This window comes from Nilaparvata lugens, unplaced genomic scaffold (genome assembly GCF_014356525.2).
Source record: "Nilaparvata lugens isolate BPH unplaced genomic scaffold, ASM1435652v1 scaffold5273, whole genome shotgun sequence".
Lineage (NCBI taxonomy): Eukaryota > Metazoa > Arthropoda > Insecta > Hemiptera > Delphacidae > Nilaparvata > Nilaparvata lugens.
The window spans coordinates 1-21,375 of NW_024091144.1; the positions used below are offsets into that span (position 1 = coordinate 1).

Consider the following 21,375-nt stretch of genomic DNA (forward strand, 5'->3'; position numbering starts at 1 on the left):
AAACTCATTCAATTCTGATGATTGCATGTTTCAGATGCTTCACCAGTGTTGTCGTACAGCTTCATAGAGCAGACATTGCAACCAGGTCCTGCAGTTTCCCTGAAATGCAGCGCCAGTGGAAATCCTACGCCTTCCATTTCCTGGGCTTTGGATGGGTTTCCTCTGCCCAAAAACAGTCGGTGAGTCACTCTCAACTTCAGTGAGTTCCACGCTATAATAGCAGTATTTGATCAACATTGATGTTCTATCCTTGTCTATCATTCGACAAAGCAGATATAGAGAGGTCCACGTTATAATGACAGTGGTAAAGTACATAGCAAATCAGCGTTGCCGATTCACTACCTTCTATATAACTAGTAGTTCTGTGAACCGTAGACCTCGCGCTCAGTAAGTTACATTGACCTGTTGTTGTGTTTTCTCAAAAATTAATTGTTAATTTATCAATTTTAAATGTCTAGAGAGAATCCTAAATAGACAAAGAGCTTTCTGTCCTATCGTACCGTGACGTGTCGTCCCGGAATGTGAGTGTGAGCGCTGTTATCAGGTCTGGCTGCAACTGTCTACAACGTTGATGGAAAGATACATTTCAAGATGTTCGATGTTTTTGAACGGGTAGTATTATAGTCCACTAGACAGCTGATTTATGATGAATAATTCTCAAGTCTGATTTTTACGGTAATATTGGCGTTCAAAGGAGACTCCCTTTATCCTTTAGTATTATCCTTAAAATGTAAAATTTCAAAAAACCGTATGTTCACGTCGACATGGAATTCAAAAAGGAACATACCTGTCAAATTTCATAAAAATCTATTGCTCGGTTTCGCTGTAAATTCGAAACATATAGACAAAAATATAAACATAAAGAGAAATGCAAAACCGTCGACTTGAATCTTAGACCTCACTTCGCTCGGTCATAATGATAGCTGATATAGGTGTATCTGATGACATCAGATTACATTACATTGTTATATTGAATGTTCATTCTTAGTTCAAAAAAATTATATTCCAATAGGAGCACATTTAAAAAGATCTAATTTGAAATTTTCAAGATTGAGATTAGATATTTTGTTAACAAACCATATTTATATTATATTGTTGAAAACGTCTGGCAACGTTGCGGTGCTAGAAAGAAAAACACTAACTTCTTTGTGGAATGATAGACAAGGATGGCAACACCAATGTTAATCAAATACTGCCATTATAATGTGGACCTCACTAAATCATCAAAAGGTATTTCCAGTGATGATGAAAATTTGCCTCAAGCTCTCAGGTTTAAGACGTTGAGATCTGTACCTTAGTTTTTTATATATACAAGCGAGTTTATTTTACAGCTCCAGCCGTTTCTCGCATCCCATCTGCCATTTATAGCGATTATTCCAGTCTCCCTGGACAAGATTTCTATTCATCATACTAGTTCCAAGCGGTCTACCTCTCCTCCTTTTTCCAGGTGGATCCTGGTGGATTCAGTATCCTTTTGGGCCACTTCTCAGTAACTAGTTTACCAACCTTAGTTTTGCTTGGACATATTGAAAGTTGATTATTCATGAATTTTGGTTTGATGTTGACAGATTCGTGATAGGACAGTACGTGACGATACACGGTGACGTCATCAGTCACGTGAATATCTCGTCGGTTAGCGTGGATGATGGTGGAGAGTATTCCTGTTCGGCTGAGAACAGAGCTGGGAAGGCTGTACATTCTGCAAGGCTCAACGTTTATGGTATGGAAAATACTAAATATAATCTCATTCTCAACATGATTCATAGAATAATAATCATAGATCTCTTAAAATCACCATGAATGATCGTTTTTAATATCACCTAGGCTTAAAATAGCCGACTTCTATAAAGTTGCCTTTGTAAATATGTTGTAAGTAAATAAATAAAATAGGTACTGTGATGAATTTTTTGAGTAAATCTCATGAAAAGAGAGAATTAGCTAGGAAAATTGTAATTACCCTTATAGAATGAAAGATCTGCCAAACGAATAGTTAGCACCCGAGCGATAAGGCTTCCTTATCAACAGCTGAGTACAAGATAAGAGTACCGTTCTGTACTACACATTTTTCCAAAGAATTATTTAATAAGATTATAATTATTTTGCAAATTGAGTACAAGTCATTTATTAATTGCTCATTGAACTTTTGTAGGTTACACTATTGTTTAGGCCTACTATTGATCAGATGTTTTTGTAGCAGCTCAGACACAGCTGACTGACTCAATATATTATAAAATATCATGCCAGGTTTTATGCAAGCTATAATATTATTTCTAAAATTAAGAACTATTGATAAAGGACAAAGAATTTCAAATAAAAAAATAAAATGTATGTATTATTGTTAAAATTTATTTATTATTCACGAAATTGCATTATAATGTCAAATGTTATTGTAACGAACTAGGTCATAGCATGAATATTGTATTACTGATAAGAGCAACAAAAATTAATTATAACAGTTTCAAATATAATAAGAATTGTATAGAAATATTAAATTATAAATATTATTGATTCAACTGAGTCACATGGTTAATGCATGGTTTGGCAAGTTTAAGCCAATCATATGTCATAGAAATAGCACCAAAAGGGATGATTGTTTGAAAACATCATAATTATGTTAATCTGTTATCAGACAACAAACCTGCCTTATCATAATCTAGTGCATGTACACTGTATAGAGGAACTGTATCTAGAGAATTAAGCAGTTTAAAAAATTATACAAATTAAGTTATTATTGTAATTAAAGGAATTATATTTTATTGCTTGCCACTGACGTCATGCCTACGTCATAATCATTCTACCAATGGCAAATTTTCATGCAAATTGATTACACAGAGATTCTCAGAGAAAAGGTTCTAGCCCAAGGCTTAGAAGAAGATACTTCACTTCCCTTTTAAAATCCTCACCGTTAAGACCTTGTTGAAAGTTACCAAAGACCCATTAGTGAAATTTTGTTAGATTTTTATATATTTTATCTGTGAGCCAATATTTTAGGCTAATTTATCTATTATTTGTAAATTTATTTCATCAACCGATAATTCTAGAAATTCAAATTTAATTATTCCCTAATTATTTTGGTAAAGGAGATATTTAATTAAAATTCCACACATGCTGAAACCGAAGCCTGGACTGGCCACCGATCAAAAAATTTTGATCTAAAGGAACCACGACCGCCAAGAGGATTCACGTGAGTTTTATATTTTGGGGCCCCAATCTTCGCTTTGAAAGAAATAACAGTGCAGAAAACATAAAATTTTTCTTTGTTAAAGTAATGGCCACGCCGACAAGCGCTTATAATTATTAAGATCTTAGAGTTTATCTGATATAGAATTTATAAGAACTTGTAGTTGATTAACTATCCTCCGCTGCCAGAACCACGACCCGAGTAATTTTTAAAATCTTTTATAATTTGTTTTCACTATTTTTCCAAAAAACTGTTTAATTTATCAATTATAAAACTCTGTTGAATCATGCATGGTATCATGCGAGCACAAGAAATTTTCTAATTATTTTGTTAATATTAAACTATTTCCAATCTGTAACCCAAGCTCTGAATCTGCACTGTCAAATCCTATATTTTATTATATTATATTTCCATTTTGTCAATTCGTCTTCCGAGTTCGATTATTTCTTAAGCCTGTCAATCATTGTGTCTGACACGTTCTATATTATTAAGAACCATATCTGGTCCATTTCCGAACGATATCTGGAGCTAGTACCCTATTTTAATCCTTCGGAACTTATTAGAGACGCAGTCCCGTAAATTATCTACATCGGGATTTTTGCTCGACCTGTATGATTTTCTATGCTGTTCTATCACAGGTAATAGCTTTAAGATATCCGTATTCAGTGTTTAGCAACCGCTACACTACTTTTAAAAATTTTTATCATTATACAATCTGTCATAAGAAGAATCAAGGGTGAGTGAGTGTTTATGCCTCCCGCGATTCAGATGATTGTATCGAATCTTGTAGTGACTCAATCAGTCTGGTATTCACTCAGCGTCCACGCACACATTTTCAAAATTTCTAACCTCAATACTGGTGACTCAGTGCAAGATTCATTATACGTGTGTCGTCCAATCCTTGGAGGCGATAGTAACTCCCCCAGGAAGAGCACCACAGTACTAAATGGGTTCTTACTTTCCAAACTGATTTTGAAATAAAAATACTTTTTATCAGGCGCAGTTAAGGAAAGGATACATAGTATAGTATTTTTGAATTCCAAAATCATTTTTCGAATTATTTGGAGCAATATTTTCCAGCTAGAAATTTCTCAGGCATTTTAAAATCAGACGCATGAACACAGAAACCTTTAGATGACAAATCAGCATCACAATGCCATCTTTATCTCTAGAGTGATCTCTAGTAGAGTGCCCCAACCTATAGTGAAGACCACGTTATAATGACAATATTATTGCTATCCTTGTCTATCTGTCAACAAAGCGGATAGCGCTATCTCTTTCTCACTTTGCTCTGTTGTCAGATCGTCTTTTAACAATGTAGAATTAATAATTAATCAACAAGATATTCCATCTCAATCATGAAAATCCATTAAGAAATTATTGAAAGATATAATTTCCTGCTTAATTAAAATATAATTGATTATTTTTTAATATTACATCAATAAACCTATATCAGCTACCGTCTATAGAAGGCATTGACAATACAGAGGTTCGGCAAGGTTGTTCGCCTATCTTTCTTCACTGCCATTATAACGTGGACCTAACTACTTCAACACCAATGGTGTCATCTCCAGTGTGAAATATGTATGAAATTTTGCAATAAATTTGTGATATTTCTGACAACATCCCAGTGTAATGTCATTAGTGTAATTAATTTATGTATTGATAATATAATTGGGAGAGCTACTATTGACTTTTGTATTACTGGTGTCCTGTACAGAATGAGTAGCTATGCGAATACATTAGAAAAGTGTGTATTCTGCAGGTCTCCCGTACATCAGAGTGATTCCAAAAAGTGACAGCTGTAGCTGGAGAGGATTTCGAGCTAAAATGTCCAGTTGCCGGGTACCCTATTGAAGAAATACGCTGGGAGAGAGGTAACTACGATTATTAGAATAAGGATACGAGATAGAATAACAGACTGAGATAAATATTAGCATGAATTTAAATTGGAGTTGTAGCAGTCATTCCAGTTATAGTCTAGTAGTATGATTCGGTAGTCTTAAGAAATTCCAGGAGTTTATACTGAATTATTATGATCAATTAATTGTGAAACTTTGAAACAATTATCAAGGTTGGAATAGAGACTGTAGTGTACTTAGGTTTTGAAAAATGTCCTGCTTCTATTTTTTTACAGCAGATTATCTCATTTTGAAAATGTTCAATTATTTGTCATTTCTATTGATGGAGAAAACTCAATCAATAACTTTATTCAGTCAAATGCATTACAAAATTGATCCCTCTAAACCTAAAAGATTTTACAGCAGGTGCTTACAAATAATAAAATACATAAATAGAATGATATGCTAACTTTAACAATAAACAAAGGGAATTTTCTTATAAAACTGGGAGTTTAAGAATTTAAAAAGGAGTATTAGATGGTCTAAGGATGATTAATAGGGTATAGGGTTAATAGAAATTGGAAAAAAAGGAAATTCAAAAACTTCAATTCATAAAACTAAATTAAATTGAATGAAAATATACTTGATACTCTATAGTGAGTAAGAATCAAAAGATATTATCTAATTCAGAATTGAGGATAATTCTAAACAAGAAAATACAATAAGTGATCGGGAGTCTCAAATGTTAATTATCCATTTATATAGTGTATGAAAATTATCTGATATATCGCTTCACAGTAATATAATATTTTGAAAAAAGGTCACTCTAAGGCGGCGGTGTTTCACAAATATACTGAAATTTATTTTACCAGCAACCTAATATTCATGTGATTATAAAAACTATCAAAAGATTTCAAGTTTCAGCCTACATAATGTTCACAATGTCAAATGCTTGACATTTTCTATTGATGGAGAAGAATCATTGACGAACGATGCTTGCTTCAGAGTTTCTATTGATTAGAGAGGTCTATCAGAATATTATTGATCTTACATTTTCATATGTTCCCTATAATATCATTCCTCAAAATTTTATAGGTGGAAGAGAGCTACCAGAAGACCTGAGACAAAGGGTGCTTCCTGGGGGAATTTTGAAAATTTCGCCCGTTCAAAAAGCATCCGATGCCGGACTGTACACTTGCTGGGCCAGAAATAAACAAGGACAGACTGCTAGGAGAACGGGAGAGGTCACTGTCATTGGTATGCGTCTCTTTCATTATTTTAAGCAATTTTGAATCACATAATGTAATTGAAAATTTTATTATTTGAAAACAGAACTGTTAATTGTTCATTAGCAATATGTTACATGTACTTACTTACTTACTCCCTGGCGCTACAGCTCATTTAGAGCCTTGACCTCCTTCAAAATGCCTCTCCATTCGTCTCTATCGACAGCCTCACGTCTCCATCCCTTGACACCCAGATTCCTGATGATACATATATTTTGATCAATTCAAACTGTAACTTATTCTTCTGATGTCATGAGCTCTGATTAAAGTACTTGTAATACAGAATCGATCTATTTATTAGGATCAATGTTAGGATCCTGATTTAGTAATTGATCTTGATTTTTAGTAATTGATCCTGTTAGGATCAATTACTAACAGGATATGAGATATTGTATTAACAGGAAAAACTATTATTTATATAAATTATGAAGAGACAAGAGGAAGATATCAAGTTTTTCAGGAAGACTTGCTAGTTTGGATACCAAACAACTCCTGATTTTCAACTAGGAGCTTGACATTGATATTTTTAATAGATGTGATATCTTCATCTAGATTCCAAATTCTGGATACAACGCTTTTCGCGGTTTTTGAGTTTAAGTTGAGTGTACCCAAACTGATAGCACTTTTCTATGAGAAAATTTATTGTCTCTGTCATATTGATCTTCCCAGTATTTCAGCATAAACAGCTCAGAGAGCAGCCCAGTGCCGCATCAGTCTTTGTCGTCCACCCACATTGACACCATCCCACATTGTCGGCAACCCACTTTGACGCTGTCACACTTTGACACCGTCACACGTTGACAGCGTCACTCACCCCTTACATGTATGTGCTTTGTGTTATATCATTGCAGTGCCCCCCAAGCTAAGCCCAATTATCCCCGACCGCACCCACAACGTGGGCGACCGTGCCAGCCTGACGTGTTCGGTGACCAAGGGTGACCTTCCGCTGACCATCACCTGGCTCAAAGATGGCCGACCGATGGACCTGCAGACCTCTGGCGGTCTCCAGAACTCCGCCGGTCTCCAGGACACCTCAGGAGGGGTCTCGGTGACCCACGTGGACCGTTTCAACAGCATCCTATTGGTGGAGAGCCTCTCGCCGGAGCATAACGGCAACTACACTTGTGTCGCCGCCAACCCGGCCGCTCAAGTAATGCACACTCAGCGACTTGTGGTCAACGGTAAAGCACCAATCACATCCTCCGTTTGCCAACATTTTACTATCTCTCTTTCACTTCTTTGTCTGTTGGTTTTCTTCCTCTTTTCAACTCTTGAGATCTAGTTTTGTAAGTGACCTTTGTTGGGACTTGTGTGCGCGGTTGGGGTCTGGTTGTGGAGAGGTATGGGGGTTTCTGAATCTGTTGGAATTCTCAATATTTATCAATTTATCAATGACTGAGCTAGAGCAACAGGCCTAACTCAAGACTGCTCTACTCCCAATTTCCTGTTTTTTATTATAATGAATTCGATCTATTGATTCATCACAATAGAAAACCAAAATACGACATTCTTCCATCTAATCTCATTGAAACGTTCTTATCCTAGCGTCCTAACTCCGCCCTTATGAATGCAATCAATCAATCAATCCTGGCTCTCATGGTCATGGAAAAGGTCTAACTTGTTTCTAGTATGAAGGTGTTTTCGAGACGTCATATCCAGTTATTAATTTATTTTCAAAAAATTGATAATTTCTACAACAATGTATCATTGCTTAAAACAGAATAGTTGTAGATTTCAAGGAACGAGAGGACTCTTCAACAGACTTTTCAACTCTGCAGAGAATGAACAAAGGTCTTTTAGAACTCCTGCTCTAACCCAAAAAGTAAAGATTCTTTCCAGAACTTGTTTTGCTGGAAAGTAAGAAGTCTATAATAACCGAATTCTTTGTGTTTTCCACTAACACACATTCATTATTCTAACCGGGACACTGGAAACTGGATTTTTTGCAATCCACATTGAATAAATGAGCCTGAGAAATAATGTAAGATACAGTTATTGTTTCAACCAATTGTATTTTTATCAATACACTGTATCTTGATGCAATCAATCCAACAGTTGAAATAGTGACTTAATATAATGAAAATGAAGTTGATGGAAATCATAAAAGTGTCCACATTGTAGTTAATTTATTCATCAAAGATGGCCAGACATAGGCCTACTCACACAATGATTGGTGATGGAAAACATGTCAATAGGCTAATAATAATGGCCCTCAAAATAATGTCATAATTTGGTTAATAGTGAAATTGATAAGCTTCAAACTTTGTTGTCTCGTCAAGGATTGTGAAAATGTTTAAACGTTTTTTAAGAGAGTTAAACATTATTTCCACTTGAAAGAGATTCAGAATCCCCCATGACCTCTCCACAACCACTCCCCAGCCTCCCCAGGTCCACCACCCCCCGGGTTCAACCCTAACCGTAGATTCCGGTCCCCGTTTTCGTTTCGGCCGGCGTTAACTGTAGTTTCTGGTCCGCAGTTCCCCCGATAATAGAGCCATTTTCGTTTCCGTCGGACGGCCTCACCGAAGCGTCGCGCACACGAGTCGTGTGCGGCGTGAGTCGCGGCGATCCGCCATTGGCCATTCACTGGCTGAAGGACGACGCGCCCCTGGTGGCCGGCGAGGGAGTTAACTTGACGTCACTCGACCAATACTCCAGTTTGCTGTCTGTGGCGAGTCTGGGCTCTCAGCATAGCGGCGTCTACACGTGTGTCGCCACCAATCCAGCCAAGCAGGCGCGATACAGCTCTAAACTGCAGGTCAAAGGTAACACAACCCTGTCCTGTCCTGGTTCCGGGGAGGGGAGAAAGGTGGAGATGCCCTTTACAAATGATAATCGGTGTTGTTTAATCCTTACAATGTAAAGACGATTCTTAAGAAATATAGTTTGTCTAAAAATTCTACTGGAAATATGCCCTTCACAAATAGCCTGTGTCAAGTCATATCGATACAAAAGTTTTCAGAATAATAAACAGTGTTGTTAAATCCATACAACTTGCTAAGGGTTTTGAAAATATAGATTATCTGGGAATGTTAGGTAGGTATAGATACTGGTATAATATTCCCTGGACAAATAATCTGACTCAAGTCATTATTATATTCAAAGGTTTTAAGAATAATAAAATAGATGTTTGTTCAATTCATACAATGAAGGCTACAAATATTTTTTTAGAAATATATGGTTTGTGTGAAGATGTTACTGGAAAAATGTCTTTTACAAATAATCTACTGTGTCAAGTCATACAGCACAAAGGTTTTCAGAATAATAAACGGTGTTTTTAAATCCATACAATGTAGGCTACTAAGGGTTTTTAAAAATATAGATTGTCTGGGAATGTTAGGTAGGTAGATACTGGAAGAATTCCCTGGACAAATAATCTGTCTCAAGTCATACATACAAAGGTTCTCAGAATAATAATAGATGTTTGTTCAATTCATACAATGTACAAAGTTTTTCTAGAAATATATGGTCTGTCTGAAAATGTTACTGGAAGAATACCCTTCATCACATAACATAATTTGTGTAGTGTGATTCATACAAATGCTTCCATAAATAATGTAGGCTATAGTTTGTCTAAAGATGTGGGCTTGATGAAAAATGCCCTTTACAAAAAATAAGTAATCTTTGTTGTGTAATTCATACAGAGGCTCCTCCAAATTTCACTTGAAAATGTCCTCCACAAGAATGATTCGTGTTGTTCAATTATATCAATACATAAGTTTTTTGAAATATTCTTTGTCTAAAAATTCTTCTGGAAAATTCCCTTCACAAGTAATACCTATTATGTTGCATAATTCATACAGGAAGGTTTTCAGAAATATATAGTTTGTCTAAAAGATTCTATTGGAAAAATGCTCTCCACAAATAATAGTCTGGGTTATATGATCATACAAAGGCTTCTAAAAACAGATTGACTCCAATTCTATTGGGAAAATCTCATTCACAAGAATACGGTAATCTGTGTTGTGTGTAATCCATATAAAAATTTCTAGAAGTACATTGTTTCCAAATTCTACTGGAAAATGTCCTCCACAAAGATAGTACATGTTTTGTATTCCATAAAAATGCTTCAAGAAATATAGTTTGTCTGAAACCCCTACTGAAATAACAAGAAAAATGAATTTAAAAAATGGAAATACATGAGAGATGAATCTATCCAAATACTATAATAATATATGTTTTATGATAGCCTAATATGGAACAAAGATTTGAATTGAATGCTGTCAACTACCCCAAACAATATTCTGCTAGGTGCCTCAAAGAATTGCATAGAATATTTTACTTCATTCAACATTAATAGCAAGTAAAGAAATTCTACAGTTGGATATCGTGAGAGCAAATATTGATACAGATTATAAATATTATGATTGTTGATTGCGATAGTTATATTTCTTGTATAACCATTATCACTCACTGATTTATTCTATATCAATGAATAAATATATAGAAAATCAAAGCTCTGAATATAAAAAATTGTGTTTTTTTTTTTTATATTTCCACTGATGAATTTGATTCAACATTCATCAACATTCAAAGAATTATTTATCATGATAACATTGACTTCAACAAAGACAAAACCTGTGTTAATCATTGATTGAATCACACTATGATTATTAAACTGAATAATAAGGCTATAATATTAATTATTAAGCCATGGTGAATTATTGATTATATAATCATTGTATTGATAAATTACTCTACATCTCAACTTTTATTCAAACTTATAATAAACTCACAAAAAACAAAACCTCCATGGGCATCTCCATCTATTCTACCCTCCATGATTTTCCCAAATCCCCTCACCAACCACACAAAAACTACAAGAACGCTTTCTCACTCACTCACTCACTCAGTGTGCGCTATCTATCTGTCTCTCTCTCTCGTTACGCTTTGGCACTGAGGAATGCGAATAAATCACCTGCGAAAGTGGATTGAAAGTTTGAACCCCAGGTTTGTTAATCACCAGGTAACTAACATAAGTTTGCACCATCTTTATTTCTCTCATAATTTCTTATATCTTCCTTCTTTTTCCTCATTTGTCTCATCTTGTAGACGTAGATTTTTTGTATGGAATGGTGTGTGGTATTTTTTCTGCATGTTTTGATATATAGTTAGTATATGTGTAGCATTGTCACAAATACAATGGTATTTTAAAGATATGTTTGAAGTTTTCTAATTCAAAATTCAGTAAATTGTTCACTAGAATTCAAATTCAAAATGAATAAATTATTCATTGATTTTCAAAAGTTTTCCACTTCAAAATTCAGTAAATTGTTCAATAGAATTCGAATTAAAAAGAATAAACTAATCTTTAATTTTCAAAACCTCACAAACTGTGTTATGATTCACTCTATATGAACAATAAAATGAAGTGGCTCAGCATACACTTTTCTGAAATAAATACTAAAACAGTTTGCTGAAATTACTTATGAATATCTGTATGATTGATAAATCTACTGAAACAGATTCTTTCTCAATGATAAATTTAAGTATTTTCAAATTTCTAATTATCAACAATTGTCTACCCTGAAAAATCAATCATTCATTCCACTCTATCGAGATTAAATTTATTGTAGAGTTCATGAAAAAACAAAGAAATTAAGCTAAGAATAGTAACCATAGTGTATCTATCATCGGTTAAATATAAATTCTTTTAGAAGCTCATGATTATATTAAGAGGCTACGACATTGTTTTTGTATTCATATTATATACGATTAACTCCATTGTTTGTTGGAAAATTGAAAATCTGGAATCCATTATTAGGCCTATAATAGTCCACAAATAAGAACATAAAACAAATTATTAGACTGTAGGCCTATGAGAGATATTCCCATGAGATATTCTTGAAAGATTTGTTAAGATAATATTCCAGTTAGTGAATTGTTCAATAAAAAAATCCTAGTTAAGCTGGGCTTACACCAAAGTTATAAACAAAATGTTAATAATTCAATCCTTAAAGATTCTATTAGATTGAAAATAAATTATCATGCACATGATGAACATATGTGTTTGTCAAGTTCCATTCAATCTAAAATAATCTATGAGGATTAAGTTATTAACATTTTTTTATAACTTTGGTGTAAACCCTGCTTAACTCAAAGAAATAAACTTAAGACTTTTCATGAATAAATTAATATTGGAAACAATACACTGGACTGCTATAGCTTACCATCACTAATAAATTATGAAATACGGTATTCTGGAAAAAAATGTTGGGATATTTCAGTTATTCAACTGTTCAATGAGAAATCCATGAAAAATCACATAAATATCATAAACAATGCACTGGATGACTGCTATAAAATCACTAATAATAATAATTTATATTGAATGATCACTTATATGCTTCTTATTATGTGTTATCACTTGCAATGTTAAATGTTAACCAAGCTTTATCAGTGTTCTTCTTCCAAATCACTGCCTATTCATTGAAGGATGAAGCTTACTGCTTTGATGGATGTGCTTTAAAAATTATGTCTACCCAAATAAGTGTATCTCAATCCATATTTTATGTGTTCTGCTTCTCTTTATCCTGAACTTCTTCATCTTTGCTGCTAAAAATCTTTACTAAATATATTCTAATTAGTATAAACACTTTTCTAGCCTATTTATCAACTTTTCAAGTGAATCTGTTCTATATCTTCAAGCTCTCCACTTTTCAAATGACCTTTTCTAAGAAACAAAAATTGTAGAATAGAAGCAAAGACATACTTCTAGCCTATTCGTCAACTTTTCAAGTGGATCTGTTCTATATCTTCAAGCTCCCCACTTTTCAAAAGACCTTTTTGAGAACAAAAATTGTGAAATAGAAGCAAAAACATACTTTTTGAAACACCATTGTAGTTTGAATTCATACTAACAAATAACTGTACAAGATCTTTGTAGAATGGAACAGCTTTGACTCGACCATCGAAAGAAATAGTTTCCTCATTTTTGAGATTATTTCAAAAAAATTGATCGTGTCACAGATATCTGGTCTGCAAAGATCTTGCTTAATTAATATATTCAATTATTAGAATAGTGTCATTGTTTTTATCAAAGTTGACAAATTGACATTTTTATTATCACATAGAATCTTATGATAATTTTTCCTTATAATAGGAGCTTTTCTAGGAATAGTATAATGCTTCTGCTGCTGAATCTGAGAGGGAAATATTATTTTGAGGCTTCTTCATGTTTATAGTGGAAATTATTTTCAAAAATCTGTTGATCTTAGAACTAAATGTTTAGATGCTGAATATCATCATACCACAGATTAATGAATTATGGATATGTGTATGGTTTATAGCAAGGTGTTGAAGGTATTGAAATGCTTCAAATAGTTTCAAAAATTTACAGCATTTAATTTGGATTCTCGTTTGATAATAATTATTTTTTCAAAAACTATCTAGGAGCTGAATCTTCATGCTTTTTGTCCCTCACCCCAGTTGTAGCCGATTTTTATTTGTTTCATCTCAAACCTTTCTCTTGTATTAGACGGCACAAATCTGATATGAAATTAATTAACTTTTTCTGTTTTCAACAATAATTCATATCATATTTGTGTATCCATACAAGAGTTGATAAGCTTTGCATCTTGAAGCTTTATTCATTGAATGAAACATGAAGAAAACTTTTGATATGTATTTCCTTCATCATTATAATCTGTTGAATTTATAATAAAAATTTAATTTTTATCTTTGTAACTGTCCTTGAAAAATCTGATAATCTTCATATGTTTATTGTTGAGAGTAATATAATCAGGCCTATTACATATGAATCTAAATGTATAATGTATTATGAATTATGTGGAAATCACAAATTTATTCTAAACTGTAAGGCTGGTCACAAACTGATTAGTCAAGACAAGACAAGACACGTTTAGTCACAATACTTCACATAGTTGCTTATGAAGACATGTCTAATTGCAATGACTAATCGGTGTGTGTTGCTTCATAAGCAAATATTTAAAGTATTGTGACTAATCCTGACTAGCATCAACTGGTGTGTGCCCACCCTAAGGCTGGTCACACACAGATAAGTCAAGACACGACTAGTCACATTTAGTCACAATACTTCACATTGTTGCTTATGAAGACATGTCTAATTGCATTGACTAATCGGTGTGTGTTGCTTCATAAGCAACTATCTGAAGTATTGTGACTAATCGTGACTATAGCATCAACAAACTGGTGTTTGCCCACCCTAAGGCTGGTCACACACAGATTAGTCAAGACACGACAAGACACGTTTAGTCACAATACTTCACATTGATACTTATGACGCAACACACACTGATTAGTCATTGCAATAAGACATGACTCCATAAGCAACTATGTGGAGTATTGTGACTAAACGTGACTAGTCTCATCTTGACTGAACGGTGTGTGACCAGCCTTATAGTTCGCTCATAAATTTGCCTAAAAGTGAAGTGAAAACCCTATTTATCTACAGAATAGACTATAATATGATATCAATGGTGGTATTTCAAATATAATCTACATGAGGAGAACTAGCAAAAGGCTTTTTTGATAGATTAGGTATTTATTCCATATAGATAAATAATGCTTTCAATCTAAAGCTGGGTTTACACCAAAGTTATCAACAAAATGTTAATAACTTAATCCTTATAGATTCTATTAGATTGAACGGAACTTGACAAACACATATGTTCATCATGTGTATGATAAGTTATGTTCAATCTAATAGAATCTATAAGGATTAAGTTATTAACATTTTGTTATTAACTTTGGTTTAAACGCGGCTTGAGAGACAATTCTCTTCTGCTTTCTCTATAAATGTCCGATTTCTTGCTTATTTCTAATCTGTCAGACAAAAATGAACTTCTGAAATATATGTGCTTCTCCAGCTTCTTATAGCACTATGCACTTGCACAAATAATCCCTCAACGTTTATGCTGCTTATTAAATATGACAGAAAATGCTTAAACCAAGATTTAATGTGAAAATGCTTCAAACTCCGTTTTAATGTGTTATACTCTGCTTAAACGAACCCTTGCTTACTTTAATGATGTGTTGAATCACCTTAAAGTTATAGGAAATGAAATATTTAATATTTTTATAATTCCAATTTAAATTATTTGAAGAGTTTGTAATATTATTTAACGGTATATTATTATTGATAGGCCTACCATAAATACGAGTATATGATATATTATTTATAATTTAGTATAATACTCGTATGTCCAGATGAAATTATGCTGATACAAAGTTTCTCTCCACTATTTATAATACACATAGTGACAGTAGATGGAAGGAGATTATTGCAATTATTGGGAAATTTTTGAGTAACAATTTCGCTTCTCCTGCAGTGTGGAACATGAATGAATACTAAGCTTAAACGTCACAGTTATTTTAGTGAGTTTATTATATCATACTCTGGAGACATGAATGGATAAATACTTCACGTCACAGTTATTTAACAAAGTTTATTTTAAAAATCGTCTTAAAGATTTCCATGGCATCATTTTGCAAGTGTTGTCAACTCAGCAAATATTAATTCTATCAGAGCTTCAAGTTATTATTCTCTCATTATTTTGAATGAATCATTATTATTTCCCAATAAAAAAGTGTTGAGTCTGTACTTAGTCTTTGCTCCAACATGATAAGGATGAAGTTCAAATGTCTGAAACAAACAAAATCAAAATTGTATAACAAAAATAGTGAGACATAGACCTACATAATGACAATAAAATGTTACAAAAGTCATAGGCCTATGGTTTTTAAACAAATTTTGACAATTCCAACCTAATAGTTTCACAAAAGTTATAACCAACCCTATGGATTTTGAACAAATTTTGTCAATTTCAACCCCAATCTCGTTATTCTCCATAAATACTTTATAATATCATTTTTCTAATGGAGTTTTTCATGGGAACTTTCTCTATTTTTACAGTTCCTCCAAGATGGTCAATTGAACCAGTTGATGCGAGTGTAGAGAGGAACCGCCATGTTGTCATCAACTGTCAAGCACAAGGAGTTCCCGAACCAACTATCACATGGAAGAAAGCCACTGGTATAGTATCTCACCAATCAAATCCACATTTAACTGCTAGTTAAATTAATCCATGATAGGGAGCATTGAACTATTTAGGCATAAAGATGAAATATATATAATATAATAAAGGAAAGAATTTTCCTATACATTTGCATGTACAGGATAGGAAATTCACGAATAACGCATCATCACGTCTGAAGTACACTCAACTGATCAACTTACAATTTTGCATGTTGATTCTTATATTTACCAATGATGGTTATAGGTCTATTTTAATTTCTTCAAAATTTCAGTAAGTCAAGTTTTCAATTGGAGCACGGTTTGCCTGCTAGTCGTGAATAGAATTATTTATTGTCAATTCTGTGTAATGCTTTGAACACATTGACAAAATAATAAATCTACCACCAGCAACCCTTCTTTGAAATATGTTTATTCTGAACTGTTTTGAGCTAGAGCTGGACATGACGTAGCCATGAGCTTGTATTTATAATAAAACACAAATACGTTCTTTACATTCATTCATTACAATATTATTGTACTTGAATTTCAATTTTAGAAGTTTCCAAATCTATAAAGCTTGAAACTCCAATTTTAAAATGAGTCAATCACTAGAATTCAAATATCAAAATATCCAGTACGGTAGGCCTATTTATCTCAAACTCATATTCATACAATTCTTGTAGGCCTATACCGGTATACTTGAATTTCAATTTTAAAAATTTCTGAATCTGTAAAGCTTGAAACACCAATATTACAACAAACCAATCACTAGAATTCAAATATCAAAATATATCCATCTCAAACTCATATTATCCGTAATAATTATATTTTCAGGTAGCAAATCAGGAGAATACCAAGACATGAGAGATCGTCAGCATACTAAACTACTGGGCAATGGGTCTCTCCTGTTGCAGCATGTAAAGGAAGACAGGGAAGGGTTCTATCTCTGTCAGGCCAACAATGGTATAGGCAGTGGCATAGGAAAAGTTATACAACTCAAGGTCAAATGTAAGTGTAATAGAAAATAAAGTATAATTGATAATGATATGTGTCTAAATAATGAATATTCGTGTGTTGGCATTTCATACAGAATGATACCGTATTCTTATAAATGGCTCTCGTTATAAATAGCTTGAGTTTTTATCAATGAAATGGAATTGGGTATAAGGCTATTGCTTGAATATAAATGTGCAGTGGCTGTCTATTGTTGTCTTGTATAACTTGAACCTCATTTTTATTGTGCTGAATTGTGTTGATTGGCCTATGTCGAGGTGTAATATGTTGGTCTATAACATATTGGCCTATGTCCAAGAAAAGAATACTTCGAATAATATTGAATTGAAAAAAACTTGAGCAGAAAATCTACATGGAAGTCGCATGTTTTGAGTACATTCATGTGTTCACTACCGTATCTATTTTTGGACAATAAATTCAATATTTTTCTTCTCTGCAGCTTCTCCCTACTTCTCAGCGCCTTCTCGTATCGTGACAGTGAAGAAGGGAGATACGGCCACACTGAATTGCAAGGTGGAGGGGGATACACCCATCAACATTCATTGGATGCGAGGTGGCAAGATACAGCTTACACCTGCTACTAATTACAGGTGAGAAACTAGCAAAAAATTTAAGGAATATACACAAAATGCACAAGTACTGTATATAAAGTGTGTTATAATATTCACAAGTAGAAATATTGAAATACGGTATAATATATGAAGTGTGATATATTCATAAGAAATTATTCCAAGGCTGCGAGTTTAACTGAATTGAAAATTACAGAAATAAGTTTATAATTACAGACAAATGAACTAAATAACTACATTCATTTTTGTGATTCGTAAACCATGAGTTCCATCAAATTCATGGCATTAATGAATGTATTTATTAATACATAAAATTATGCATAGTTCATAAAATACAAAATACAATTGTCCACAATAAATAATAATTCATCACAATAGACTATCAATAGGATTTGCAAACCATGGGTTCCATCAAGATTTCAAATTCATATTGCCTTAATTTATTTAATGTCTTTATGACATTTCATGGCATAAATTTCATTATTAATACATAAAATTATGCATAGTAGTGCATATAGAATACAAAAGACAATAATTGTCCATACTAAATAATAATCTATCACAATAGATTATCAATAGGCTGATTTTATTTGTTAATCCATTCATATTTTCCATTGGAACAACAGGTGAAACTCCAATGTGCAAATCATTTGACTCGAAGAAAAAAGTGCTAGAAATCCTTAATTTCTAAGAGAAAGAGGAACATAAATATAATCATGATAGAAGCTGAAAATGGAAAGACTATGAATAATAAAACATGTTGTTGTAAAAATTTATTATGTCCTTGTTGGTTATCCATCTTGTTTTCACTAATATTACAACTACCGTATTGTATTTTTATATAACTTTAAAGTAAAAAGACACTCACATTCTTTGATGTGGCGACGTCCGTTTCGTGCTGGTATTGCTCATGTGCAATTTATTTAATATTTATTATGTGATGGTTTATCTCTGTTTCATCTCATGGATAACTCAAATTCAAGTCTACAGGTCATTCATATTGAAGAAGAACGTCATTATATATTTTAATACAAACCATGATATTGACCTAATCTAATACCGTGAGTGATTTTCCAATAAAGATGTCAAAATATAATCTTTCTAACTGAGATTTCAAATATTAGGGACTTATTTTGAAAGAAACACAAGCATGTTCCAACAACTATTTATAATGGTGTCATTTCTGAACATGTTTCTGTTTTTTTTTTTTCAAATAAATTCTACATTGTATATATACGGTATACAAAATGTTTGAAAAATAACTCCCTTGTTTTAGGTATAAATTTAATGTGTAAATCAATGGAAAACTTCATCAACAAGTGCATACAATGAAATAGAGAACCTTCAAGTTTTGTTCAACATCAGTACGGTACACTTCAACATGGGATTCTTTTGTTGCCCTGCTCACGTCGAGACCATATTCAAGTTTTCGCCATGTATTCAACAACATAATCAGGTTTAACTGTCCCGACCGCCGTGACGATTCTTTCCCGTAAATGGTTTGTATCTCGGATTTTTCCACTGTACACAACATTTTTATGTTTCCCAAAAGAAAATGTCCAGAGGGGTTTAGTCCGGGCTTCCAAGCAATTGGATGAGTTCTCCCGGAAAGCGAGTGTCAACTGAAGGAACTGTTCCCTGGCGCCGTCTTAAGTTCAAGCAGGTCTGCCAACTGCAGGAGGGAAAAACTTGGACAGTTGCTGAATCAAACACCACAAACTAGAATAGTGCATATCACTTTCTACAGATTCTATGACGCATCAGAACTAGGGAGTTCTTTTTCAAACACCATGTATTAGAAATTATCTACTGTTCCTTTTTCCGTCAGGGCTAAAAATCTTGGGACCCTTTTTTAAAAAATGTTTACTCACAACATGTTTCGGCTATATGATGACATTATCAAGTACAGTATCATGACTTGTTCGGCCATCATAGCTGAAACATGTTGTGAGTGAACAATTTTTAAAAAGAGTACACTGAGATTTCTATTTTTCTCTGTTGTATATCCATACTTTTTCACTGTTAAAATTAAACTTGAATTTTAAAAAACACTTTTGAAGTGAAAATGCACTTACTTTTGTAGTGACGATCGTTTCGACCTGTTGTTGGTCATCATCAGACTGTGGGAATTTACTCAGATGACAATGCTATGTGTGGTAAGGGATGAAGGTGGTGGAATAGGTTGTGGTGGGGGTTGGGTTGGTGGATACTTAGTGAGGCGGTAATTTTGAACTGTGGATTATTTTGTCAAAGAGTGTGTGGGAAGAGAAATTCACTTGATCATTTGGGAAACTGTTTTATGTGGTTGTAAATTTCGTATTGTTCCAATACATTGAGTTTTCTGCTTTAAACCACATAGCCACTCAAACTTTGCTGACCATATTATATCAACAGACCACACATACACCGACATCGCCACCAATCTTGAAATCCTCCATATCTCACAAAAAAGCAGAAAACTCAATGTATTGGAACAATACGAAATTTACAACCACACAAAACAGTTTCCCAACAGTCTCCTAAATGATCAAATAAATTTCTCTTCCCACACACTCTTTGACAAAATAGTCCACAGTTCAAAATTACCGCCTTACTAAGTATCCACCAACCCAACCCCCACCACAACCAATTCCATTACCTTCATCCCTTACCACACATAGACTTGTCATATGAGTAAATTCCCACAGTCTGATGATGACCAACAACAGGTCGAAACGATCGTCACTACAAAAGTAAGTGCATTTTCACTTCAAAAGTGTTTTTTAAAATTCAAGTTTCATTTTTATTCTTATTCAATTATAAATCATTTATTAAATGAATTGTATACGTCTTATACATGTTTTAATTTTGATTGAATAACACTGCATCTCACCGAACACTGTGTCAGTAATTTTTTGTGATGAATCAGAGTTTCAGTGAAGCAAGAGGTGACACCTGAAGGAGTGGTAGGAGAACTGGAGATAGTCAGCGTGGAATCTGGAGACAGTGGAGCCTACTTCTGCCAGGCCAGTAACTTGTACGGCAGGGATCAACAATTAGTGCAGCTACTTGTTCAAGGTAGGCTACATTACTTTTAACTAATGTTTATTGTATCGTTAAGTTTAACCATTGAGAACGTAAAATTCCCTGCCATAAAATTTATAATATGACTACAATAAACACTGTTCACCAACTACCTACTTGTTCAAAGTACATTATTATAACAAATTGCTTTTGTATCATCAAGTTCGACCTTAGAGAACGTGAAATTCCCTGCCATCTATATAATAAGAGAGAGTAGGGTTGTATTTGTTCATGTGTTCGTGTGTTCGTTTGTTCGCATCAAAACATGTCAACTTGTGGATTGCATACCGGAAAAACGGAAATGATTCAGATTTCCAAATTTTGCACATAGATTCTAAAAATATCAATCTCGTAAAATATATAATATGACTACAATAAACACTATTCAACAACAATATTCACTGTTGACAACTAATCTCAGGCG

General features: G+C 33.5%; 1 protein-coding gene across 1 annotated transcript; it reads left to right on the forward strand.

Moving 5' to 3' along the window:
- Positions 1–30: 30 nt before the first annotated feature.
- LOC111063445 (Down syndrome cell adhesion molecule-like protein Dscam2) lies at positions 31–21,004 on the forward strand (the record flags this gene model as incomplete). The annotated part of the gene is given in 10 exon segments (XM_039444684.1): positions 31–179; positions 1,569–1,720; positions 4,947–4,972; positions 4,974–5,058; positions 6,118–6,279; positions 7,160–7,489; positions 16,204–16,323; positions 17,140–17,313; positions 17,759–17,909; positions 20,797–21,004. Coding segments are annotated over 10 exon segments (1,518 nt in total), but the record flags the coding sequence as incomplete, so codon positions are not given.
- Positions 21,005–21,375: the final 371 nt, after the last annotated feature.